The following is a 26,548-nucleotide window of genomic DNA, read 5'->3' on the forward strand; positions in this document are numbered from 1 at the left end:
CACTCTTTCATTAATAATTACAGACCGCATTTCTTAATTGGGAATGGGGAAGTAGTAAAGATACAATGATTCAGTTGTGCAGAAATTTCAAATTAGGAGTTATCCTCTTGATTCACTGAATTAAGATCTTTGTAGCTATCCATTCACTGGAAGAGGATGTTGGTCTCTGAGCCACTGGCTGCTGATCCCTTGCAAGCTTTCAGGGGGAATAAAGAACCAATGGTATCGAATGGACTCAAAGAATAACTGGAAAACAATAATTGCTGGATCCCCGACATCAGATATCCTGAGAAGACCTCCTGTAATTGAAATTAATGTGTAGCAATTTACCTTTAACAAACAAAGCATTTGAAGAATGAGTGAAGTGTACATGTTGGTGGAGGTGGTAAAAAATGAGAGCTGTAAGGTATGTGACAAATTGAATGGAATTCTATATATTGTTTATTTTATTAATTAAAAAACAAAATACAAATTGAAGAGGTTGTAAAATTAAACCACATGTTTCCCCAGCCCAACAGTTCCCAAACTTGCTCAGCTCCCAACACTGCCAGGCAACAATCACAGTGTGTGCTTTGCATTCCATGTGAAGAAAAAGTCCATGTTGGAGGCAGACAGCTTTAAAAGGAAGAAGAGAGACCCTTTGAAGAAGGAAGTAACAAAATGTGCTTCCCTAAAGTCAACAGTGACAATCTCCATGTCATTTTCTGCCAATCCCACGGTGTGACCACACACTAAGATCTTTATTAACAAGATAGTTAACCTGCTGAATTAACCCAGTTCAATTGTTACATGTTTGGGCAATGTAATTAATTTTAAAATTTCTAAGTTAAGAGGAATAAAAGGGCTCAACTGAGACCAGGTGCACACTTGGTATTTTCAAGGTGTTGCACTGTCTGGTTGTCAAACCATTTTGTCCTTTATGGCCTCACCACTTGTGGGCTATTGCAACTGGCAGGATTACAACACTGCCCAAACCATTGGATCAGAAATAGTTATCTGTACCAGTCACAGAGCATCTGTTTTGCATGCAGAATGTCTCAGGTGCTATCCTTGTTATCTCAGATTTCAAAAGCTTTCTTGCTGCAGGTTCATTCCACCTCTGTAACAACAGTTGGCCTTTACTAGGGATGCTGAAGATACAACCTGGAATGGATGTGCCCTTGAAACCCTGGACAGTCATTTACAATTAGAAGAGAAGGTACTGGAAGACTTGAGACAATAGCCAATGAACTCAGAATAAAACTAATTTCATGTGACAAAGACAGCTTTCTCTTTACTTCTTTTAAATTTCTTTTCCATTCTCTAGCTGGTGCTGGCAAGTATAGGGAAATGGCCCAGTCCCTGGTTTCTAACATGAAATGGAAGGAGTACATAGTGAAGGAGGTATGACAGCAACCTTCCAAACACACAAATGCCAGATTGTAAAATTACTTACCTCTCTCACCTCGTCAACTGACAGTCTTTTTAGCCTGATTTTGTTATAACAGCTATAGTTGCTTCACAGAAAGACCCAGTTTTGTTAAAAAAAACATCAACACTGCTACTGCATTTGTATGATGTTCCTAACATTACTACCTGCTGCCCATATATTTCAAGCCCTTAACATGAAGCTGTTGTCCTACACATGACCACTGTGTAGAGATAAGGCCCACTGAGTTAAATGGGACTTACTCTAAGGTACATGATATTAAAGGTATACTTTAGACTTCTCATACATATTCTCTTCTGCAGTGAGAAAATATCTTTTGAATCGTCATGATGGCTTATTCAGGAAAATAACAGGAAAATAAACTGCTTCAAAACATTTTGTAAGTTGGGCACTTTTTCCTGGGAAAAAAAATTCCTGAAGTGTGAAAAAAACATTTATCAAAAGACTCCTAATCTCACCTAGCTTTTGAAATTCCTTATGTTTCCACACCAAAATGAAATCCGCAAAGACATACACCCATAGCATGCATAAGGCTGCAGTCTAAATAACTTACCTCAACTAACTTGTTAGCATGTTCGCGGAACACTTGAGCATATTCTTTCACTTCTTTCTCATTACCACTCTTGGCTGCTTCAATGAGAACCAGTAATGGAACATTGGTTTCAAGGAAGGAATCAGATATGTGATCCATCACTGCTTTCCGGAGCTGTGATAAAAGAAAACAGAGAGCGGTAAGTGACTGAGCATTTATCTATACACACTGCTGACAGCACTGATCTGCCGTTATAAATACATTTTTCATTAGAAATACATACACCAATCCTTAACAGCCTATAGGAAGAATGGATTTTAAGTCCTTCATCCATATTATTCTGAAAAGTAATAATATAATAGTTTTTTGTGGGTTTTTCGGGCTATGTGGCCATATTCTAGAAGAGTTTATTTCTAACGTTTCGACAGCATCTGTGGCTGGCATCTTCAGAGTAACTTCTCTGAAGATGCCAGCCACAGATGCTGGCGAAACATCAGGAATAAACTCTTCTAGAACATGGACACATAGCCCCCAAATCCACAAATAACTATGGATGTCGGCCATGAAAGCCTTCAACTTCACAATAAAATAATAATAAAAAATAAAAATAAAAATCTAAGTACCTGATTGATTATTTATTTATTCATTTAAATATTATTTATTTTATTTTTATCCTGCATTCCTCCCAAAATGGGACCCAAGGCGATGAACATATATAAAACATAACAGTTAAAATTGTACAATTAAAATCATAAAAATATAAAAATTACAAATATAAAATTTTAAAACATACAAAGTTAAAATTAATCTGCACCAAATTTCTTCAGACTGGGGAAAAAATCATTTTAATAACTCATTCACTGAACTCATACAAATCTATCTGAACAGCCACAAAATACTCAGGATAGTTAGGAAGAGACACAAAAAATAAAAACATTATACAATGCATAAATGAAATACTTAGCACAAAGTAAACAGTGAATACCAATCATTTTTATGGTAAACTTTAACTTGGCTATCAAACACAACTCAAGACATTTTGGTATCAGGCTGTACATTTATTGGCTTGACTAGATGTATGCCTTGGAACTGGGCTATCTAAAGGACCATGTTCCTATGTGAGCCTGCCTAGACCTTGAGATCTTTCTTGGTAATCCTACCCTTGCAGGTATATCTGGTAGGGTATAAAAGACGGTCTTCTCAGTGGTTGTTTGTGGGTTATGGAATTTCTTTCCAGCAGTGGCTAGGTTGCACATCCTTCCCATAGTTCTTCTGATGTCAAGCAAAGACTTTTATTTCATGAACTTTCACCAATTTACTAGTGGCTGAGGAAAGATCTTTCAATGGATTCTTGCTGTAAAACAATTGCAGTTTTATACCTAACATAATGACTATTTGTATATTTTATATTTCCATACCATATGTTTATCCATTTTTATCTGTACTGGGTTTACTCTTTCTGTGAGTTTTACCTTGCATTCCCACTTTGGGAGAAAGTTAGGATGGAAACAAAGAAATAAATATTTGGTATGGGATACCTGCCTTTTCGGACATTGGGTTGACTAGGTGACTGCATTTTTTTTTATTTTACGGTACCATTGATGCATATGACACTTGAAATGCAATCATAAAATGTATCTCAGCCACAAAAATCTTCTCATCTAAATTTCTACAGAGAGAGGCAGAACTCAAGGAAGAAGAGTGAAGGCAGAGACAGAGATAAGAACAAATGAGTGCTATCTGATGGAGGTAGATGACTCATTGGGTTATCTTCCATTGCTATTATTCTTTGAAGCAAGACAAGGAAACAAAGGAAGCAGAGAGTGAACAGTAAAAGAAAGGGAATAAGGGATAAATGAGGAACCAGCAGAAAGTCTTTCTGTGTAAGAACTAGAGGTCTGCGTTTGAAGAAAATCATTAGGGATTTTTCTTCTACACTAAGGAACTCAGTCAAAGCATGCTTTCCCTGATCTGGCATAAACGGTGATTAACATCCAAAAAGTTATCACTGAAGTCTGTGTACGCTGGCTCTCTAAGCTTTCTTTGGTGGATTACCTTAACTGACCTCCAATCTGACCAAAAGATATATGACTTAACTAGACTAATTTCTTGTTACACCCGCAGGCTAGATTGCTCCAAACCCATTGACTCTGAGTGCACTGTTTTTCATTTTTAATAGCAACAACACCCCCCAAACCTTAAGGAAATATGTGAAGCCATGACTGTTACATGATCAGAAAACGATTGCTATCCCAAGAATGAATTATTCATAGTTTCAGTCATCTTTCTGGTTCCCTTAAAAAACCAGGCAAAGCTTGACACTAATGTGTGCTTTCAAGAGTGACAGAGGAGAGGATCGTGCTATTGTTTTCAAGTGATATTTTGGCTAGCTCTTTCTTTCTTTAAAAGAATTCCTTATGTGTGTATATGTGTGTGTATATATTAATTACACACATTCAATTTTTGATAGGAATACAACCCTTTATTCATTTAACAGAAACGTGGACACTTTCTGTGTCATATAGTTGGGAGAGATAAAGCTAAGATTACTAAATAATGCATAACAAATCATTGTCCCTCCTTCATGTACATGGTTTTTTTTTCTTTGAAATGTCTAAAATAAAGTAAAATATGCATGGAATACAACCAAACATGTTACAAGGCAATGACTCTAATCTCTTAAAGTGTATTCTAGAAAGGATTTATGCTCATGAGACACACATATAATCAGAGACACTGGGTTCCAAGGGAAACCAGTATCAGAAAAACTCTAAAATCAGTGTAACACTGGTCTCACCAAAAGACCACATGGGAGATCCTGTGTTGTTGTTTTTAAACCATATTGTATATTTTTACCATATATCCTCCAATTTGCATTTTAGTGTTTCCATTTTTCAAATTATGATTAAAAAAATAACTGCAGTCTGGTTCAGTATATAGACATTCACTGAGAAACACTCTTCTTCCCAATAACTAGAGTTCCTAAATTTTTGGACAGTTCTGGGCACTTAGTCTTCAGATAAATGATCTCGGTTAGTGCAAGCACACTGAGAAATACATTAATTCTGTAACTGTCCACTCTTTGCTAAGCAGAAATTACTATGTACCTAGGGTACAGCTAGGCTGCTTCACACAGATGTGCTCTTTACATGAATCAGTGAAGCCATATGGCTTATCTGCATGTAGATGTCCCTGTTCCTAAGGAGCAATAGTTCTTTGAGGTATTATTATTAGGATTAGGGTTATACAAACTACTGAAATGGAGATACGGATTCAAACAAATAGCAACTGCCAAACAATACCATGGCCGGTGCATAGGTAGATGAACCATCAAGACTCAAATTTGCAGTGTCCCTTGAATGGTTGTTGTGTGCCTTCAAGTTGTCTCTGACTCACGGTGACCTCAAAGGAAAACTATCATGGGTTTGTTCAGAGTGGGTTTATCTTTGCTTTTTCTGAGGCTGAGAGAGTGTGATTTGTCCAAGGTCACCCAGAGGATTTCCATGGCCAAGTGGTGATTTGAATCCTGTTCACCACAGTCATCATCCAATGCTCAAACCACTACGCCATGCTGGCTCTCTGATTTTTGACTATAACCTGGATTTGATGGTCAATAGGCATTACAACAGTTATGGTGCACTAAGCTCTTGGTAACTGTGTGCTCCCAGTATCCAGCCCCAGTTAAAAATCTTTTTGCAGGTGTTTTACATTTCTGCTATGACAGAGTTGGAACTGAGAGAGTGAATAGAAACCACAATGGTCACCACACAAAGAGGTAGGCAGGGATTTTAACCAAAGCAACAGCACAGTTCTGGAATTTTCTAGAGATGCACTGGACATTTGCAAGTAGCTCATATGTAAGAATTCAAGATAAAAGCTCAAAGAACAGCAGTTACAGGCAAGTGACTTGTTCCTCTCATGTTTCGTGATAATATTAATTGTACCTTTATACTGTGCAATTATGTTCATAGCATTACACTATAATCTTAAACACAACATTGAAACAATTAAAAAAACATTTAAAACACAATAAAAGGGATAAAAGAACAGCCTTATTAAACTTATTTTATGCCCCATGAATATGAGTCAAAAGTCTGTTAAATAAAAATTCTTTTGCCTGCAGGTGGGAAGAGAGGAAAGGGGACACAACAAATCTCCTGTGGAAGAAGGGGTTTCCACAAACTGGGAGCAGCCACTGAGAAGACTCTCAGTGTATTGTCTGCACTGGCTAGGATTCTCCAGGATCAGCCCAGAACATCCTGGCCCCACAGCTGCCTAGATATGCCCCCATTTCCTTGGCCTCTGTTTCTGTGTCAATGGGAATCCTGCTGGGCCACCTGGCATGTCTGCTGTTGCCACTGCTTTCTCAATTTTGAAGTCAGAATGAGGGGTCCAACAACAGTCACATGTTGGGTACCTCATTCTGACCTCAGAATCAGCAACTTACTGCAACAGTGGGTGAGCTGGGCAGCCCAGTGGGATGCCCATGCAGACAGCTGCCATGGCATGCAAGAGGTAAGAAAGTTTTAAAAATTAATTGTATCTTTGTTATGTCCTAACTTTGGTGCAGGACATGCTAGATGTCATCCAGGCTGTTCAGAGAAGAATGAGGCTTGGGCCGTGCATCATCTGGACAGCAATAGGATTTACATTTCTATACTGATTATCTGTGAATTTAGCACTTTCTAAGCAGCTTACAGTCTGTAAGCCAATTGCCCCCAAGAGGCTGGGTACTCAGTTTTGCTAACCTATGAAAGGATAGAAGGTGAGTCAACCTTGGAGCCCTGGGATCAAAGATACAACTTTATCGCACAGGCCCTGGAACAGGCCTGTTGTGTTCTAAAAGTGATCATGATGGGGACGGGAGGCAGCAAAGAAGCATCTTACCACACAGGGAAAATGCTGCCACCACTACTAGACATTTCCATCACACTCCAGATGTGTTCCCCAGGGGACAATCCTTAAATGGCCATACCTCCAGCTGCCCTGCATGAGTAGAGCCAGCTGTTCATGCAGCTCAGGCCTAGTCCTGCAAAGACTTTGACAACAGAACTTCAGCAGCCAGAAATCCCATCCTACAATGACTTACACAGGCTGGCCCCTATAGCTGTATAGGGCTTCAAAAATCATAACCAGCACTCTGAAATGTGCCTGGAAATGGATTAATCACCAGCTAAACTGTATCAACAAGGGAGTTTTGAGTTTCCTGTAACCAGGACCAGTCAGCAGCCTGACTCCAGCATATTTGACCAACTGAAATTATCAGGATCCAATTCCAAGGTAGTCCACATAGAGTATGTTATGGTAATCCAAGTGGGATGTAAAGCATGGGATGTGTTACTAGGGCTAGATCTGTTATCTTAAGGAAATGCCACAGCTGGTACACTAGTTTTACTCATAGCTACCACCAAAACCTGAGCATTCAGGCTCAAATCTGAGTCTAGCAGTATGACCAGGTTGCAAATCTGAGATTGTAGAGGGGGACTCCATCCAGCAAAGCTGAACCCTTATTCCCTGATCTGTCTTTTGAGTGACATAAAATGGAAGATCATTAAAGGTATGAATCATTTCATGGAAAACCATTTGGGATCACACCATTTGGGATTACACCATTTTGGATCACAGAAAAGATATAGATCTGAAATTAAGTCATGTGTGTGAAGGCTAGCTTTTTGAACTATGTGAATAGATAAATAACAAATACACTCTTAATTATGAGAAACACTAAAATACACAAGTTAACAGACCTTTGGGCCATTCTTTCTCTCATGGTCCCATTTTCCTTTCACTTATCTTAACAGATTAACCCTTATCTTCATTTAAAGATTTTTTTAAAAAAAGAACTTTCAGGCAAATAAGCATTGTAATCTCTTTTGGAGCTGACTTTTTGGAATGCCCTTGTATGCACATTGAAAGGTATGGTTAACAGCTTTTACATATGTAATGGGATACCAAAAATTTAGCAATCCATCAACAATAGCCTATAAGGAATGGCTTGACAAAATCATTTGTTAAATGTGACAGGAATGTGAACATAAGGCGTTCTTCTAATAGCTTGAACGGATGCATGACAAGGGAATATTAATTGTCACAGACAAGATATTCAAAGGTATTAGCTCAGCAGAACCAGGCTATTTTATCCAATTAGAGTCATTCATCAATGTAAATAACTGTTGGAAAGCTCATCCTATCCCCCACCCATACCCTGATATTGCAACAGAAACTGGGATCTATTCATGACTCTTTCATAAAATTAGCAATGCTAATCTTTAACAAAAAGAAAATGAGAAGGGTACCAGAGGCATTTTAAACTTATTTTGGCAAGAGCTATATCAGATTGTAGCATAATTTTAAAATAGTAGATGTGAGACGTATATATCTATCACCTTCCCACAACACAACTGTTCCTTTTCTAGCATCTGCTAGAGAACTACATAAAGGTTGTAAGCCACAAAAGTCCAACGCGTTAGTGATAACAAGACGTTCCATGAAGTATAGCCCATTCATCAGGTGCATGGAAGGTTGTCAAGAATTTCAGGTCTCATCAACAGTGAACATGGTTGGGAGAACTGGACTTGAAAATTACTTGCAGAATTTACTGAGAGCAATTATTGTTTTTGTTACAACAGGTTACCCCAGAGTGTGGGATCAGAATTCAAATGACAGATTAAAGAGTTGGGCCAAAACTAACAAAATGAATTTAAACTGGGACAAAGGTAAGGTAATGCAATTATGCAGGGGGGAAAAAATGAAAGGCTCAGATATAGGATGTAGTGGGGCATCTGGATTGACAACGGTACATGCAAAAGAGATCTGTGATCTTATTAGACCTCAAGAGGCCTTGAGGCAAGAATGTGATGCAACAGCTTATAAAGCCAATATGATCCTAGGGGGCATCAATAGGAGTGCAGATCAACCATAAAAGGATTTTAACAGAGATCTTTTATTCCCAGAAATACTGGATGTACAACAGTTTCTTTGCATACCCACATGGTCTTATCTCCAGCTCACTCAGGAATTAGGACATGCCAGAGGAGTACATTTGGTATCCTATGGTGTTTTTAGTGACTCTGTTTGGTTGTTGTGAGCAAGGGTGCCTTTAATTCAAATTTCACAACAGTCATGGACTCATGAGATGGATGTGTGCAAGCCACTGTTTGCTAAACATAAGCCCCTTTCCCATTCCCTTCCTTTTCACATGGGGATAATAATATTGATCTACCTTACATGATCGTTGAAAGGATTATGGAGTGAATGTAGGTAAACTTTTGAAACCTCTTACATAAATGCTAGGAATTATTACTACCACTATTATTAAGTGCAAATGGCATGTAATATTGATTCACATCTGCTATGCTCCAATCCTTTTTCAGTCCTCCAAAACTAAACACTTTAAAAGAGAGAGAGATGATGAAAAGCTCACCTTTGAAAGAAGACCTAGGAAAGGATGGGGGGGGGGGGGGGTAAAAACGCTTTAGTTTTTTAGGGGCCCAAGTGACCAAGGATGCATCTACAATGTAGAAATAATGCATTTTGACACCACTTTAAGTGCTGTAGCTCCTTCCTATGGAAGCCTGGGATTTAGATTTGTAATTTCACAAGATCTTTAACCTTCTCTTGAAAGAGTGTCAATGCCTCACAAAAATACAAATCCTCAGTATTCTTTAGAATGGAGCCATGGCAGTGAAACTGATGTCAAACAGCATTATTCATAGAGTGTGGATGCACCCAAAGGGGGCATTCAGGCTTTACCAACCATCCTACCATGTGTGTGTATGTAAAAAATATACCCACATATCTGAGAACAACAACAAACACACCATAGCATGAGGACATCTTTTTTGCGTATTTATTCACCTTAGATTATGTCGATGAGAAGGGGTTGAGTGGGAAAAATCTCTCTTTCTCCCTTTGCCAGACTAGAGCACTTTTTTTCATTCCTTAGTCACAATTTCTAATTGCTTACAGAAAGGTTAAACTGTTCTTTGGGATGACATTTTTTTCATTGTTGCATGATTATTTCTCCTTGCACATATTTATGAAGAAGAGGGAAGAAAAGAAAAAAAAAAAGGGGGGGGAGCGAGAGAGATGCCAATTTGCAAAGTACAGTCATGAAAGGAATTAAATGGCCTAATGCTGACATGAGAAGGTAATGCTGCAGCGGGAGACCGATAGCTCTCCCTGATTGTTAAACTTTTACCAAGTGTCTGGCATGCAACAGAGCTTGCCAGTAACAAAAGTTTACTGAACCTGGGTTTGTTTTTTTAGACTTTTTTTTTTTTTTTTGGCAACTGAGGCAAATAGCATTGCATTCAACGTTTCCCTGCTTAGCGTGTGGAATCTCAAGAGTCATTGACAACACTATTACTTGTTGCCATTGTGTGGGCGCAATCAAATATTGATTGGCATGAAAACAAGCGAGCCTTTCAGCTGCAACTTAATCACACCTGGAGATAGAAATGGCACCTTCAAGTTGGATCGGTGGTTGGCAGTGAAGGGGGGTGTCCAGGAGCTGGGCTTGCAAAATATAGCAACTACTGTGCAGACAGTGTGCATGCAGGGGTACAGACAGTCCATTTTGCTTTGGATGCTGAAAAGATACACAGTTTATTCGTGGCATTTCTTGCCTGAAACTGAGGAACCCAAGCTTAGCTAGCCCACGGATAGGCCTCACAAGTGAAACCAGAGGAAACCTGGACTAATTATTTCAGGTAGTATGCATCTCAAGCCAAAGTGACATTTAAGGCAAAATTGGCAATTGAGGGATGATTAAATACCTCCTGTTCTACTTTGACATTGTTCTGTATGTTGGATGTGTGGCATCCTATAATAATGCCACTCTATTCTGCTTTGGTCAGGCCTCACCTGGAATCCTGTGTCTAGTTGTGGGCACCAAAGGCGCGTTACAGACCGCCTAGAAGGGGCAGTCTCGCACCGCTGCCAGTTGCTCCACGAGGGATCCGCAGCAGCCAAACCGCGCGGCTCCCTCACGGAGCAAAAAGAAGCCCCAAAATGGAGCTTCTTTCCGCGGTGCAGATATGACGGCGCGAGGCGCCAATGGCGCACTCATAGTGTCATATGTGCTGCACGATGTGCAGACGCAGCACATCCACTATGTAAAGATGGCAGCCCCTGTGTGGAACGGACACCACCATTTTGTACGGACTGGGTCCGTATTAGGGTTGAGGCGTCCGGAAGGGACGCCCCTTTCTAATCCTAATACGGATCCAGTCCATACTTTATGCCCGTTTGTAATGGGCCAAAGTTCAAAAAGGATGATGACAAGTTGGGACGTTTCCAAAGGAGGGCAACTAAAATGGTGAAAGGCCTGGAAACCATGCCCTATGAGGATCAACTTAGGGAGCTAGATATGTTTCGCCTGGAGAAGAGAAGGCTAAGAGATGATATGATAGCCTTGATTAAATATTTAAAGGGATGTCATATTGAGGAAGAAGCAAGCTTGTTTTCTGCTACTCCAGAGAATAGGACTTGGAACAATGGATGCAAGCTACAGGAAAAGAGATTCTGTCTCAACATTAAGAGGAACTTCCTGACAGTAAGGGCTGTTCGACAGTAAGTGCTGTGGTGGAGTCTCCTTCTTTGGAGGTCTTTAAACAGAAACTGGATGGCCATCTTTTGAAGTGCTTTGATTGAGAGTTCCTGCATGGCAGGGGGTTGGACTGGATGGCCCTTGTGGTCTCTTCCAACTCTGTGGTTCTATGATTTTATCCTGTTCTCATTTATAATGGCAGAATTCATAAAATGGATGCATCCGGACCTCACCATAGTTTCCCTATGCTGCACTCATTCCATGTTATTTATATGTTGATTCACTCTATTCTACCCTGCTCAGACCTCATGTGGAATACTGTCTCCAGTTCTGGGCACCACAATTCAAGAAGGATGTAGACAAGCTGGAGCGTGTCCAGAGGAAGACGACCCAACGTAGCACATTCATGCAACTGACAACTGTATTGGAGCTGGAATAGTCACAGCTTGTTTATTCAGAGCCTTGGAACAACACAAGGTATGTATCTATACAATTGCTAGTCCATTCATTGGTTAAAACCACGAGATACAAGGAAATGGGATCTATATGAATGCCAACAGCTGTGTTTCTCCCTTTCCATCAGGGAGCAAGGCAGGAACAGTCCCCAAGCTGGGCACCTCCAACAGTTCTTACAATGGAGGTTAGTGTAATGTGGCCCATGGACCACATGTGGACCCTAGATCTGTTACCTCTGAAGCTCCCCAAGCCCCAGCCCCCCCATTAAAAATAATAATGCAATTGTCAGATGTTTGTTCCAAACATGCAGAAAAACCCAAGGATGCAAAAACATGCCTTCTCCTATCTTGGGATGTGTAATTTGCTATGACAATAGAGCACTGATGGAGAAAGCTAAATATCTCACAAAACTACAACTTCCACAATTCCAAGCACTGAGCCATTGAAGAGTAAGTGGTGTCAAACTGCATTATTTCTGCAGTGCAGATGTAGCCTAAGAATTCTAAATGCTTCTCTCTACATTGTAAACCCCACGGTTCCATGGGCTGTAGCCATGGCAATTAAAATGGAATGATAATACAGTCCGCCCTTCCTTTATGCAGGGATCCGTTCCTGATCCCCCAGTGTAAAGGAAAAAGCGCTGATGTTCAAGCCCCATTCAAATGAATGGGGCTCATGCCCACGGAGGCACAGCAGTGGCGTGTGGGGCGCATGCCACAGGAGCGCGCACCATTGCTTCCTTCCAACACACGCCTCCCTCACTTCCGTCGTGGCTTCCAGCGTATGCTGGAATCCACGTAAAACGCGTCCGTGTATAATGCGGGTGCACTGTACTCTACTTTTGTAGTGTGAAAGAGCTCTTGAAGGCTCCCTACCAAACTCTCTCTCTCTCTCTCTCTCTCTCTCTCTCTCTCTCTCTCTCTCTCTCTCTCTCTAAGCCTCGTGTCTGAAGCTGGCAGTCAATGTTCACAAATATCTCGGGGTACAGTATCTTCTAACAGAGCAATTGTGTTTTATTTTCTCAAGAGGGAGACCTTTTGAGACCCAAAAACCCTTTGGACCAAATTCAGCTCTGAGTTCCAAAAAGACTGTGTGTGTGTTGAGAGCATGTGGCTTGCCCAAGGTCACCCAATGGGTTTTGTGGCTGAGCAGAGAGTATGACCCAGGATCTCCAGAGTCATAGTCCAACACTCAAACCACTACGCCATGCAGAGTAGACCCAGTGAATTAGTGGCACTTACAGAAGTGTTCATGTCCCATTGATTCAAATGGCTCAAGTATTAGAATCAACACTTGGATTTATGCTTTAGCTCTTGTTCTTTCTAGGTAACAGTCCTTGGAAATAAAAGACATTCACTGCCAAGCAGGCTTATGATTAAATATGAGCAAAACAGATATTGACAATATAGCCCCAAGAGCTCATTACGGCGTGCACTTGTGATCCTCAGCTTCAGCACTGAAGCTGCTAAACACAACACAGACCCCATCTTTCTGATGGCAGTTCACTGCTTGTTTCATAATCTCTCTTTGCTGGGAACCAGATAACAATTAATTAATTTCATATAGGTCATTGAGGAGATTGGCAGATGGGAGAAAAGAGCTTGTTATTACTGATTCCATAAAGCCAGATACCAAGGACAGGGTTTGGATGCACCAGAAAAACAAGGTTTTATCTAAGGAGGGGAAAGATTAAACTCAGTGGCCATGATTTTCCTGAAGCATAGTGGCTGGAGAACATAACAAAATACCATCATACAATATTTGATGAGAGACAATGAAGATGAAGGAGAACCAGACAATTGTTTTATTTTAAGACTTGGATAAACATTTGGTTCTTACATGGTTAAGACATGAAGGAACTGTATTGACGGAAGTGGTAGGGGGAAATTCAGCAGATGATGGACCTGTGGTGTTGGACTGTAACTCCCACCATTCCTCTCCACTGCCTATTCTGGGAGTTGCAGTCCATCAGCATTTGGAGGCCACAGGGTTCCCACACCTGCTATACTCCCATATCATTTATGTCCTATTTTGCTACCAAGGCTGCTGTCAAATTTCAGAATTTAACTGTCATGGCTCCATCCTATGCACTCCTGGGATTTGTAGTTTGTTGTGCCATCCAAGCTCTCTGACAGAGAAAGTAAAATATTGCAAAAAATCCCAGTATTCCATAGCACTGAGTCATGGCGATTAAAGTGGTGTCAAACTACGTTGACTTTGCAGTGTAGATGCAGGCATGCAGCCCATGTCACAATAATCTGCAAAGCAGTCACCAGCACTGCAAAGCCAGAAGCACAAACCACAGAAGTAACTATTTACAAATAACCATTTGTTTGCAATTAATTTCTTTATTTTCAGTGATTAAGGCATCACAAAATTTACACCAGAACTGTGGTTGAGCAAGAAATCACTTCAATACATTTGGAGGAAAATAGAAAAGGTGAATTACTTTCATTAGGCCAGTTTTAGGGAGAAAAGAGCTCTCTTGTAGAAAGAGCTTCCTGGCTACTGGTTCGCTTGTTTCCACTAGGCATAATTCAAAGTGCTGGTCATGACCTATAAAGCCCTATATATCTTAGGTCCAGACTATCTGAAAGACTGTATCTCTCCATATAAACCTATCAGAGTCCTAAAGGTAAGGCTTTCTTTTGGTCTCACCACCATCACAAGTTCACTTGGTAAGGAAACAGGAGAGACAGACTTCTCAGTGGCTGCTCCCAACCTCTGGAACTCTCTTCCATAGGAGGCTAGTCTGGCCGCCTCCTTGCTTGCCTTTCACCAGCAGGAAAAGAACTTTTTAGGCATTCTTTTAATGTGTAATAAGCAGGGAAGCTTCTTATTGGGATATTTAATTTAACTTTTAAAAATCTTTTGTATGCTCACACATAGGTTCTTGCAATAACTAACATAATCTGTAGAGATTTTTAAAACTGCACTAAATGGAGATGTGACATCACTTTGTTTTAGCGATGTAAAGCATTTTCATCTTCCTCTACAAGAGTGAAAAGTATCACCCCATGAAAAATTCAAATATTATTTGTGATGTGGTTTTCTTTTTGTGTGTATACTTTGTTTATGAGTGCATTTTTGCAAAAAAAAATTCTTTGCAAATATGATTATTTGCAAAAACATCTTCACAAAATTTTCACAAAGAAATCAAGAGATCTTGAAAAATGCAAAAAACAACATTATAATTGTACTGAGTAGGGAAGCACTTAAAAAAACAGACTAGGGAAGCAATTTTTGGTGTAATAACTGAAAAACATAAAAGGGTGAGATGGGCGAACAATCAACCATTGGTATATAATGGCGAGGTACAGACCGCCAGAAAGAGGTGTGTCCCCGGCGCCTCTCTTTGCTCCTCAAGAGCGCTGCAGCAACCAATTGTGCGGCACTGCTGTGGAACAAAAAAGGAGTGCCCGGAAGCGGCTCCATTTTGTGGTGCACTTCTGCTGCCCAAAGCGCCAGCAATGGAGCAGTGATGTCACAGCTGTGCCGCCCTGTTTAGAGGCAGTGCAGGTGCGACATCACCATTACGCGCCATGTCTGGTGGGCGTGCCGAAGTTGCGGCACCCTCGTCATGTGCGAGGGTTGCCAGGCATGTGGGCACTCTGCCCACTAGGCAGCCCTCGCACATGACGAGGGTGCTGCAAAGGCCCGTCTGTTCCAGGCCAATGCGATCGACACCAAATGATGTTCAGACCAGGTACCCATTCATATTACACAATTATAGCACTATTATAGAACAACTTGTCTCCTCGATCCCTGTCCTTTCTGGCTGGTCGTCCAGGGAGGCGATGCAATTAGATTAAAATTCCAATATATTATTAATGCATCTCTCAGGAAGCGAAGGTTTCCAACTTGTTTAAAAGAAATGGCAGTTCAACCACTTCTTTAAAAAGTCCTCCCTGAGCCCCCTGGACTAAAACAACTACAGACCAGTTTCAAATCTCCCTTTTCTGGACAAGATGATCAAGAGGTCAGTTGCTTCCCAACTTTTGGCAGTCTTGGATGACACAAATTATCTAGACCCATTTCAAATTGGCTTCAGATCATGATATAGAGTTGAAAGGGCTATGGTTGCCTTAGTGCATGATCTTTGCCTGAGCATTGACGGAGGAGTGTGTCCCTGTTGGTGCTTTTGGATCTTTCAGTGGCATTCAGTACCATCAACCATGGTATCCTTATGGAACCCCTGAGGGATTTGGGAATTGGAGACACTGTGCTTCAGTGCTTCCACTTCTATTTCTTGAGTACATCCCAGATGGTGGTGCTTGGGGATAGCTCCTTCTCAAAAATGGAGCTGTTATACCACAAATTGCCATTCTATACCCAATGCCATTCAACATTTACATGAAACTGCTGGAAGAGGTCATCCAGAGGCATGGGGTGGGGTGCTATCAGTATGCCAATGACATCCAAATATATTTCTGAATGCCTTCAAATAAAACTTCAGCTAAAGATAGTGTGTCTCCTCTGAACGAATGCCTGGAGGAGGTAATGGGCTGGATGAGGAAAAACAAACTGAAGCTAAATCCAGACAGAGGTCCTTACTGTATTGTGAATGGGCCCCTATGTGGACCCTGAAAGACTCACTATCTCATGGAAAACAGCCATGATCATCTGTTCACCCCCTGATGCCACTGCATTGACACAATGTCTCAGAAGCCATGTGCTCCCTGCTGCCATAGGACAAGTTGTGCTAGTTAGAAATTATCCACAAAGTAATTTTCTTTTCTGTTTCCAAAAGAGTTTTTTTTTTTTAAGAAAAACAAACAAACATGAAAACCAAATAACTGGCAGCAGGGAATACCCTGCTGCTGTGAATGTCCATGCCTACCGCCGCCTTCCATGAAAGAGACCTTTGTTTTGTTCAGTTTGACAAACTTGTCTGCAGGAGAAGAGCAAAGAATCCTGCCAGTTGGCAAAACTTCTATTCAGACTTCAAACTCCCTGTCTTTTCCACGCAGTGGAAGAAGCAACGCCCGGCACAATGTGCAGCCGCTCTGACATGCCTGCTTACTCCTAAACACTTTGTTCACAGTCTGCCTTCATTCTTTACTTCTCATTGTTTGAGGTTCAGAAGGGATGTATGGGGGGCATATGTGTTCCACACAGCCAAGGAATGCTTGAAATTGGTTACTCCTATGAAACTTGAGGAAAGGGAGGAAATAAGTATTTTAACATGGATTGGAGCTGCATTTTGTTAGTGATTTTAAGCTTTCTGAACTTCCTAGGTTGTGTCCTCACTGCAGAAGTAATCTGGGTCATACCACCTGAACTGCCATGACTCAATGCTATGGAATTCTGGGGATTGTAGTTAGTTGGGGCACCAGAGCTCAGCTCCAAACCAAATCTTAGGTAAGATCCATGGGTAAAATTGGAAAGAAGTGGGTGACAGAATCTCTGTCCCTAATGGTGGTGCAGCTGCGACCTTGTGATGCCATTGGGACAGAGGAGGTTGTCTCTAATGGTGGTATGGCCATGTGCATGCAACTGCCATTGGGGACAATGCAAGTTTGCCATCTGCGGATACTCAAATTAGTGGATGGCAAGTCCATGGATACCAAGGGCCAACTGTACATTCTTTTATCTGAGTTGAATCTCCCACCACTCTCTTTAATTTATATGCCACTATCTCCCCTTGATTCTCTCCTAGTGTTGAGAATCTTGTGGGCATTTACTGGTAGCAATGTCAATGAATCCAGCTTCAGTTCCTGGTTGTGATACAATAACTTGGGTAACAGTCAAAGATGGGTAATGTGAATACTTCTGCTAGGCATTGCATGTCGAAAGAGAGCAGTAATTTCCTAAAACACACTATCTAGACTTGCAATAGTTTCCCCCCCATAATGGGCCGCCCCATGAATTGTCAGACTAGGCACTTGGATATTAGTGAGGCTCATCCTCTGGGAATTTACTGGAGCACTTCAAAGCATCAATTTAGAATGAACAATGTTGATGTGGGATAGGATTGTGGCATTTGCCTTGCTCACTCCCATGGCCTTTTATCCACACTGACATTGAACAATGTTGCATCAGATTTCCGGAGGGTGATCTCACCCCACTGTAGGAAGGTAGGTGGGACCTGGTCCCAAACTTGACATCTCCAGGTTGAAATTGTTCCATATCCTAACTTTCATTTAGGATGAAATTCTTCCATATCCTGACTTGCAGGCCAGCTATGACACTTTCTGCAAGAACAGAATTATAAGCATTCGGTAAAAGAATAGACAAGAGGCCTTGACTGATATATTTCACTGACAAATTACTTTTAGGAAACTACTGCAGGTTGAGTCTTTCTTATCTGAAATGCTTGGGACAGTAAGTATTTTGGATTTCAGATTTTTTCCCCCGTACTTTAGGATATCTGCATATACATAATGAGGTATCTTGGAAATGGGACCCAAGTCTAAACACAAAATTCATTAATGTTTCATATACACATTAAACACATGGCCTAAAGGTAATTTTATACACATTATTTTTAACAATTTTGTCCATGAAACAAAGTTTGTGCACCATCAAAAAGCAAAGGTGTCACTATCTCAGCTACTCATGAAAAATATTGGGTTTTAGGAGCATTTTGGATTCAGAATATGTGACCAATAAAAAAAATAAATCAAGAAAAGACATTATGTTTAATTTATTCTTATCAATATTTGAGGCATTAATTTCTAAACAGAGGATTCAAACCAAATGGCTGTTCTGCTCATTGCATTATTTGTGCTTGCAGTTTTTGTAGTATGTTTTGCTTAATTAAATTTTTATCATAAGCCATTCTGATACCCACATTGGGCTTAAATAATACAATATATATTTTTAAAAAGTAAAAATAAGTAGAGTGCTTCATAGTGCTCAAAGCCTGGCTCCAGTGTTTCTACAAATTTTAGTTGTCTAAATATGGAAACAGTTCTGTTATATGTGAAGTTGAAGGCTTTCATGGCCAGCATCCATAGTTTTTTGTGGGGTTTTCGGGCACATAAGCCATGTTCTAGAATTTATTCTAGAAGAGTAAGGAAAACCCAGAAAAAACTATTGTTCTGTTGTTGTTTTTTACTCTAAAGGAGAATGAGGATGGACATCTGTACCCAGCTCATACTGTACCATATTGGCTTAAGGAGATGGCAGGGGGTTAGATGGGAAGAGGTGGTTAGTTAAACAAACAAAAAATTGAAAATAGCTTACCTTATTTCTCAATTAATCTGAATTTAGGAGCTGTACAGACTGGCTTGAAATGCTGGCGTGGGGACAGCATGTGGGCATGGCATTTAGACACTGCACACCCCGCTGATGCCCCCACACCCTACCAACCACATGGCAGGTGGCATCACAACGCTCCTTTGGCACAGCGTTTATATGAAACACACCAAAAGGAGTGCCAAAAAGTGCCACAGTAGTGGCAAGGGCGCCTTTTTGCCGGCTCTGAAAGGAGTGGCATTTTGCCTTTTCTTTTAAAGCCAGCAAAGCCCTGAATCAGGGCTGCGGCATGCGGTTGTCATGGCCCCGATCTGGTGCACAAAGGACTGACAGCAAGCCACTCTTTTGGGGCTGTCTGTTTTGCCCCTTGATCTAACTCCATTTCTGTTAAACCCAAACTCATCGCATTTTCCCTATTATTAACCAAATGATGCATTAATCTACCCACACACCCTCAAGACAGCCAGAGTGGTATCACAGTTTCAGCTTTGGACTATGACTCTGGAGACCAGAGTTTGAAACCTCAGTTTGTTATGGAAATCCATTGGGTGACCTTGGGTAAGTCACACTCTCTCAGCTTCAGGGGAAGGTAAGGGTAAATCCCCTCTGAGCAAATCTTGCCAAGAAAACTCTGTGTGCCTTAAGGTAGCCATAATTCAGAAACAACTGGAAGGAACTCAGTGATGACAACACATCCGATTCCTTTACTGACTCTTCCATTGCCAGGCTAGCAGTGGTCAATGCTTGGAAGTCTTCAGCCATCTCAGTTAAAGGAAAGGATGTTCTATCCTTCCCCTTGTTCAAATGCTGTCACTTTGCTGAAGATCTACTGCAACATATCTGCTTGGCCTTATTCTTATACTCCACTATGTTCACTTTATCTTTGCTAGCTGATGCCTTAGTTCCCCCTCTGGTTGCCTGTGCTTTCAAATGCAGAAGAAGGCACTGGCCAACATAGTACATATGTCCCCAGGCTGAGAACTATCTATGCACTTAACAATGCATCATCAAAAGCTCCTGCAAAAATACCTGGCACCACATACCTGTCTTCGTAGATCTCTTGTTTTCTTGGTCATCTTGTCAATTGCTATATTCAGTGGGTCGCCTTTTTCTTTCCTGCCAGTCTGTTAAAAAAAATAAACACAGAAGCAAACCATTAATTAAGAATAACAGCCTGTACAAACATCAAATATGCAATATTGCTCCATTTACAGCTCCAGGCACTGCAAGGCATAGGCAGAGTTCCTTCGTTGAGATTAGCAAATGAATTGAGCATGCCTGTCTTTATGACAGCGGATATCTGCCCTTCACTGAAGCGAAAAGGGAAGTCATAGATTCTGAGCACATGGTGCACATCCATGCATATGGTGTCTTTGATTATAAAAAAGAGAGGAGGGGGGAAATAAACCATGGTTCTCATTAGTGTCATATGTGAGCATTCGGGGAACATTTGGGATGGTAATCATGTGTCCCTTCAAAAGTCTGTGGACTATAAGTCCTGACCAGTATAGGCAATGTTCAGGAATGCTGGGGAATTATTTTATTTCTATCAACATGGGACTCAAGATGGCTCACAATATGTTAACAATACAGCTTAATCAATGGATAATACAAATGTTAAAACTTTTTTTAAAAAAAAAATCATATAGTGAATCATCTATATTGATCAGCATTGGATCTGCTAATTTGATCAGCCATGGATTGCCACTCTCCATATTATTCAACAGCAGTGAGTTGAACATACATGTCCTGAAGAGTGTGCATGTTGATTTTGCTGTCACTTAATAACATGGAGTGCAATCATCCACATTTTTTGGCATCCATGAGTAGACCTGAAACCAAACGCACACTGAGCACCCACTGTATTTAAAACATTAAATATCTTTACATTGTACACCTTTGGCAGGACCCTCTGTTTTTGAATACTATGGAGTGCAATCGTTCATGCTTTTGGAATCCACAGCAGGACCTGGAACCAAACTCACACTGAGGGTCCACTGCATTTAAAACATTAAACGTATTTAGATTGTATGTCTTTGGCAAGACTCTCTGTTTTTGAATAATATGAATACTATGTAGTGCAATCTTCCATGCTTTTGGTGTCCATGGAGCCTGGAACCAAACCCCCACTGAGGGTCGACTGTATTTAAAACGTTAAACCTCTTTAGATTGTACACTTTGGCAGGATTCTCTAATTTTGGTACCTTTACAGTGCTATGTAAGTTATTAGTGCTATATAAAAATGAAGATGATGATTATGATGATGATAATCATCATCATATTAATAATATGATATTATTATTATTATTATTATTATTATTATTATTATTATCAACTTTTAACAGGACAATTAAACTATAAAGATGATAAAATTACAGTGCACCCTAATTAAAAGACTGTTTGCAACTGTCTGTTAACAGTCAAAGGACCAGGTAAGCAAAAGAGGTTCTTCCCAGGTTGTAAAAAGAGAAGAGAGAAGCGGCAAATTGAGCCCCCCATGGGAGGGAATTCCTCCAAGGAGCAGCAATACCAAACTTGCCTATGCTGATAGTAGACTGAGCACCCCCCCTCCCAAAGATCTTAAAACATGGAACTGTGGTCCAAAGACATCTGGATCCACACAATCTCCACCCTTGATACATGGTAACATAGGCCCAGGACAGAGGCCCCTCTATAGTGTAGCTGTGGTGCAACTAGGGTTAGGGACCACGTGGCAACCCCATGGTCCCTAACCCTAGCACAGACTTGCGGTGCTACAATGGCGGTGCCCCATGTACATGGGCGCCACCACTGTGATGTAACAGACGATAGTGTCCGCACATCGCACTGCACCAGTTATGTCACGAGTGCATCATTGGCACATTCCTGATGTAACAATTGCAGCGGAAAAAGAACCTGGTTTGGTGGCTGAGGCTTCCCTCTGGAGGAAATTAGGCCGCCAGAAGGCCGCCCTTTTTGGGCAGTCTGTACTGCATCATAATTGGGTTTTGTCTAGGGGCAATCCTTTGGTAGAGAGTGTTTAAATGATGGACCGGGACTTTGGGAGACATGATTTGAATTTTATCTTAGCTAAGGATATCGATTGGATGATCGGCAAATCACACTCTCTCAGCCACAAAAGGAGGCAGTGACAAATCCTCCCTCAACAAATCTTGACAAGAAAACCCCGTGATAGGTTCTCCTTAGGTTCACCATAAAATCTTGAATTTTATTAACCCATTTATCTTCAAAAGATATACAGTACTGTTCCAGTATAACAATAGTGGGAAAATAACAAATGCAAAAGGAGGAAAAATAAACACACGATTAGTTATAAGTTTCTATAAAAGCTGTCCAACTTTGAGTCCATTTGTAAATTTTATCTATACAACCTTCTTTCAAACGTAGCAAGCATTGTTAGATCTTCTATCCATTGAATCTCAGGTGGAGAAATATATATATATATATATTTCCAGTAATGAAGTATTGATTTTTTAGCAGTCAACGAGGGGCTGAAAAATCCACTTCCATTGGCTATTTGTTAATTGGAAACAGGTAAATAATTCAAAAGGAAATCCATGTCCCTGGATATCAAGGAACTTTCTAAAACCAAACTGGATGCTTAGAAACGTCACAGGGCATTGGGGAAATGATTTGTGACCTCCCAACTACAAAGGTCTACCCCCCACATTCAGGTGAGGGTCCACCCCACAAAAGGGGAACAACCATGAATATAAATAAATATAAATAAAAATTGTGAATGCTTTTTTTAAAAAAATCAGAGGGACCCCTTCTCTAGGAATCCCTAGGTCCTCCAGCATCTTTACAGTCACATTCTGCAAGAGGACACAGGAATTCCTAGAGAGGACATACCTAGGGGCTGTACAAACCACCCCTAAAGTGTGGCTTGCAGCTACCCCTTTTAGTGCCAGATCAGGGTCGCAGTAACCACATGCTGTGGCCCCATCTGGCCTTTCCACAGCGCAAAAAGTGGCTCTTTTCTGTATTGTGGAAAGGGCTCCATAGCTGCCAGTGCACAGCTTTTCCGTGCTCCTTTGGCACTGCATCATGTAGAGGCAGCGCCAGAGAAGCATCGTGAAGCTGCCTGCTGTGTGGTGCGGCACGTGGCGTCACACTGGCCTGGGGTGAAGTCGGGACATGTGTTGTGTGGATGCCATGCCCTGACTCTGCCCCCAGGCTGGCCTTAATGGCCATTCTGTAAAGCTGCTAAATCTGAAAAAAAAAAAAAATCACCTCGGCAAAAGGAAAACCAGCAAATGTGGGGGTACAACTATAATTCCTTTATGTCCTTTGGTTCCAATGATTTTTTTGCTCCTCAACTCTCAAAGTTAGACAGATTTCCATGGCACCACTGTCTTATGGTTCTTCTACTACGAAACTTTAAAATACTTCCCCCCCTGGAGGTAACCCTTTTTTCCCTATTTTAGTTATGGGCTTCTCTGTCATCCAACCCCAAGATTTTTAATATATATAATTTTTATTTGTCTATCCCACAGTGTCCACTACAAAAAGCATGATATCAATACAACATACCTGCCACAACAAATCAATAGCTGCTCTTACAATGCAAGACAAAGGCTTTCAATCACAGAGCAGAAATAATCCAGTCTGACACTGCTTTAACTGCCCTGGCTCAATGCTATGGAATTCTGGGAACTGTGTTTTGGTGAGGCATTTCACCACCTCTGTCAGAGAGCTTTGGTGCCACAACAAACTACCGTTTTCAGAATCCCATAGCACAGAGCTATGGGATTTAAAGTGATGTCAAACCAGATGATTTCTGAAGTGCAGATGCAGGAAAAGCATCACACAGAAGCAGGTTTTAATATCACTAGAAGCAGATGATTAAAAAAGAAACCTGTCACCCAGTGATTCCCAAACTCTGGTCATCCAGGTGTTTTGGATGTCAGCTCCTGAAGCATCAGCCATTTTGGCCAATGGTTTGGGATTCTGGGAACAGATTTCTAGGGCATCTGGATGGTCAACATTTGGAAATCACTGCTCTAACCCCTCTCCCTATCCCTAGACTTTTCTGCCCATGATATACCACTTCTCTTATATTTGTGATCTGATATTTTGCCAACATGATGTAGTGGTTTTAGTTAGTTTGGAGTAGGGGGTCTGGAGCTGCATCTGTGCTACAGAAATAATCCAGTTTGGCACCACTTTAATTGCCATGGCTCAATGCTATGGAATGATGGGATTTATAGTTTGTTGTCACACCAGAACTCTCTGACATGTCTCAAAAAATGACAGTTCCCAGAATTCCATAGCATCGAGACATGGCAATGTGGTGTCAAACTGGATTATTTCTGGAGTGTGGATGCAGCCTCAGACGCCAGGGTTTGAATCCCTGTTCAACCAAAAAAAAACACACTTGTTGATCCTAGGAAAGTCACAATCTCTGAGCCTCAGAGAAAAGTAATGACAACCCCCTCTGAATAAATCGTGCCATGAAAACCCGAGTCACCACAAGTAGCAACTTGAAGGAACACAATGTCTTACTACACTACTTTGCAGAGTTCCCATTTGTTTTAGCGATTCTTCTGCAAGAAAATATCCCCTAGGAAAACCACTTTGAGAGTCTTTAGGGTTGAGGAGTGGTGTGAAAATGCTTTAAATAAATAGACAGATAGCTAGTGCAGTGCATCTTTAAACTGTTTGGTTCTTTCTCAACACAGATGCAGAGTCTTTTCAATAGTAAGTTTTGCGACTCTTGTCGTTAACTGCTGAGAGCAGCAGATTACTTTAAAACAAATCATAAAAAGGATGAAGAGGGGAGATTAAGGTGACTCAGTAGATCACACCAAAGTTTTGTGCTAATGCATTATATCCCTGTACTGTAGCCTTTGCTCCGAGGGAAAAAAAGAAAAAAGAAGGGAAGAAAAGAAAAACAAATCTGGCAATACTTCTCACTATAAATGAATATTAAGAGCTTCTAATCTCCATCCTGCCAGGCAGCAGGGATGTTAAACATGATAATAAGCAGCAAAAACAGCTTGAGGACAGAAGGAAAACGCTCCTTACAACACTAAGAAGGTTCACATTGGCAGACATTAGTTGCAGGATAAAGACTTCCACTTAAAGCATTTCTTCCCCTTTCAAAGCAAAAGATCTTCAATGTAGATATTTTTTTTTAAAAAAAAAGGGTGTTAAAAGGAAGGCACTTTATAGTTTATGGCACAATTTTTTAAAATAACACACACAGTGGAGAATAACTTTCAGCTTGTAAGGTGTAAAAAAGTTTCATGTGACTCCAGGGCATGGACTATCTTGCCTCCTGGAAGAAAGTAGTTTTTATAAAGATTAGTTTATCCCTTATCGAGATGTTCGATAAATCACTCGGGGCTTTTAATCTTGAGTCGCAGTGACGCCTGTTATTTGAAAGGAACCAGGTTTTCACAATAATGCTGAATATTCAGAATGAACTCTAGGGAGGGCAAACAGGCTATCTACATGACAAACCAGTGAAAGATGCAGGGCCATGGTTGTCAGTTTATTCACTGAATGACGCTTGGAGATCACATCAGAGCGCAAGCCAAGTTTTGATTTTGTATGACTGTGTCTGCACTGCAGAAATAATCCAGTTTGACCTACTATAACTGAAAGACTGCAGTTCCCAGAATTCTGTTGCATTGAGCCATGACTGGGTGACCTTGGACAAGTTGCGTGCTCTCAGGGGAAGGCAATGAGAAACCTCCTCTGAAGAAACCTTGCCAAGAAAACCCCATGAAAGCTTCACTTTAAGGTCGCCATAAATCAGAAACGACTTGAAAGCATACAACAACAACAAAATGGAGGAAAGAATGAAAGTAATAGACATCATTCCTGTTGCCAGGATCTAAAATTGCTTCTTCTCCCAACTGTTCCTTGTGGGTGGACTTTATTTCCTCTTAGCATCCTAGTCCTGTTGGCCATACCTAAGGTATTGCAGAGCAATCCTGCAATACCAAGGACCAATCTTTTTAAACAAATGTTTTCCAGTAAGAAGAAAATAATAATATTAAGAGCCCCCTGGTCCCTACATCACAGTTACTGTACACCTTTTTTTAAGTGTGGTATTGAAATTCTGTATGAAGTGTGAATAATAGTGCCATCTTCCTTACAAATAATTTGGGGAAGGACAGAAGAGAAGGGGGAATGAAATGTACATTAAGGCGCTGTAGTTGTTGGATCAATAGATAATCTGTCCAGCTGTCTCTTGCGGGATAAATTACTGGGTAAATGGCACCAGAATGTTGTAGGGTTTTTTTGGGGGGGGAGGGGAGACAATGTGTAATAATATGTTAGTAGATGAAGCTGCTGAAATGGTTTTAGCTCTCGCTTGTGTATCAGCCACAAAAGAGTCTTAGAAGAAAGCTTTCGGTATTAAGAAACAGTA

General features: G+C 40.8%; 1 protein-coding gene across 7 annotated transcripts in view; it reads right to left on the bottom strand.

The window, feature by feature from the left end:
• LOC149313245 (catenin alpha-2) overlaps positions 1-26,548 on the bottom strand; it is a 609,699-nt gene that overhangs the window by 148,290 nt on the left and 434,861 nt on the right. For all 7 annotated transcript variants that reach the window (XM_089526338.1, XM_089526340.1, XM_089526339.1 and 4 more), the window contains 2 exons: positions 20,211-20,291; positions 1,983-2,135 (listed from right to left, as the gene is read on the bottom strand). In XM_089526338.1, the coding sequence (XP_089382464.1) occupies positions 1,983-2,135; positions 20,211-20,291 (234 nt within the window). The remainder of the gene's footprint in view (positions 1-1,982; positions 2,136-20,210; positions 20,292-26,548) is intronic.

This window comes from Sceloporus occidentalis, unplaced genomic scaffold (genome assembly GCF_023333645.1).
Source record: "Sceloporus occidentalis isolate IW3139 unplaced genomic scaffold, rSceOcc1.0.p SCAF_5, whole genome shotgun sequence".
In the NCBI taxonomy this organism is placed as follows: Eukaryota; Metazoa; Chordata; class Lepidosauria; order Squamata; family Phrynosomatidae; genus Sceloporus; species Sceloporus occidentalis.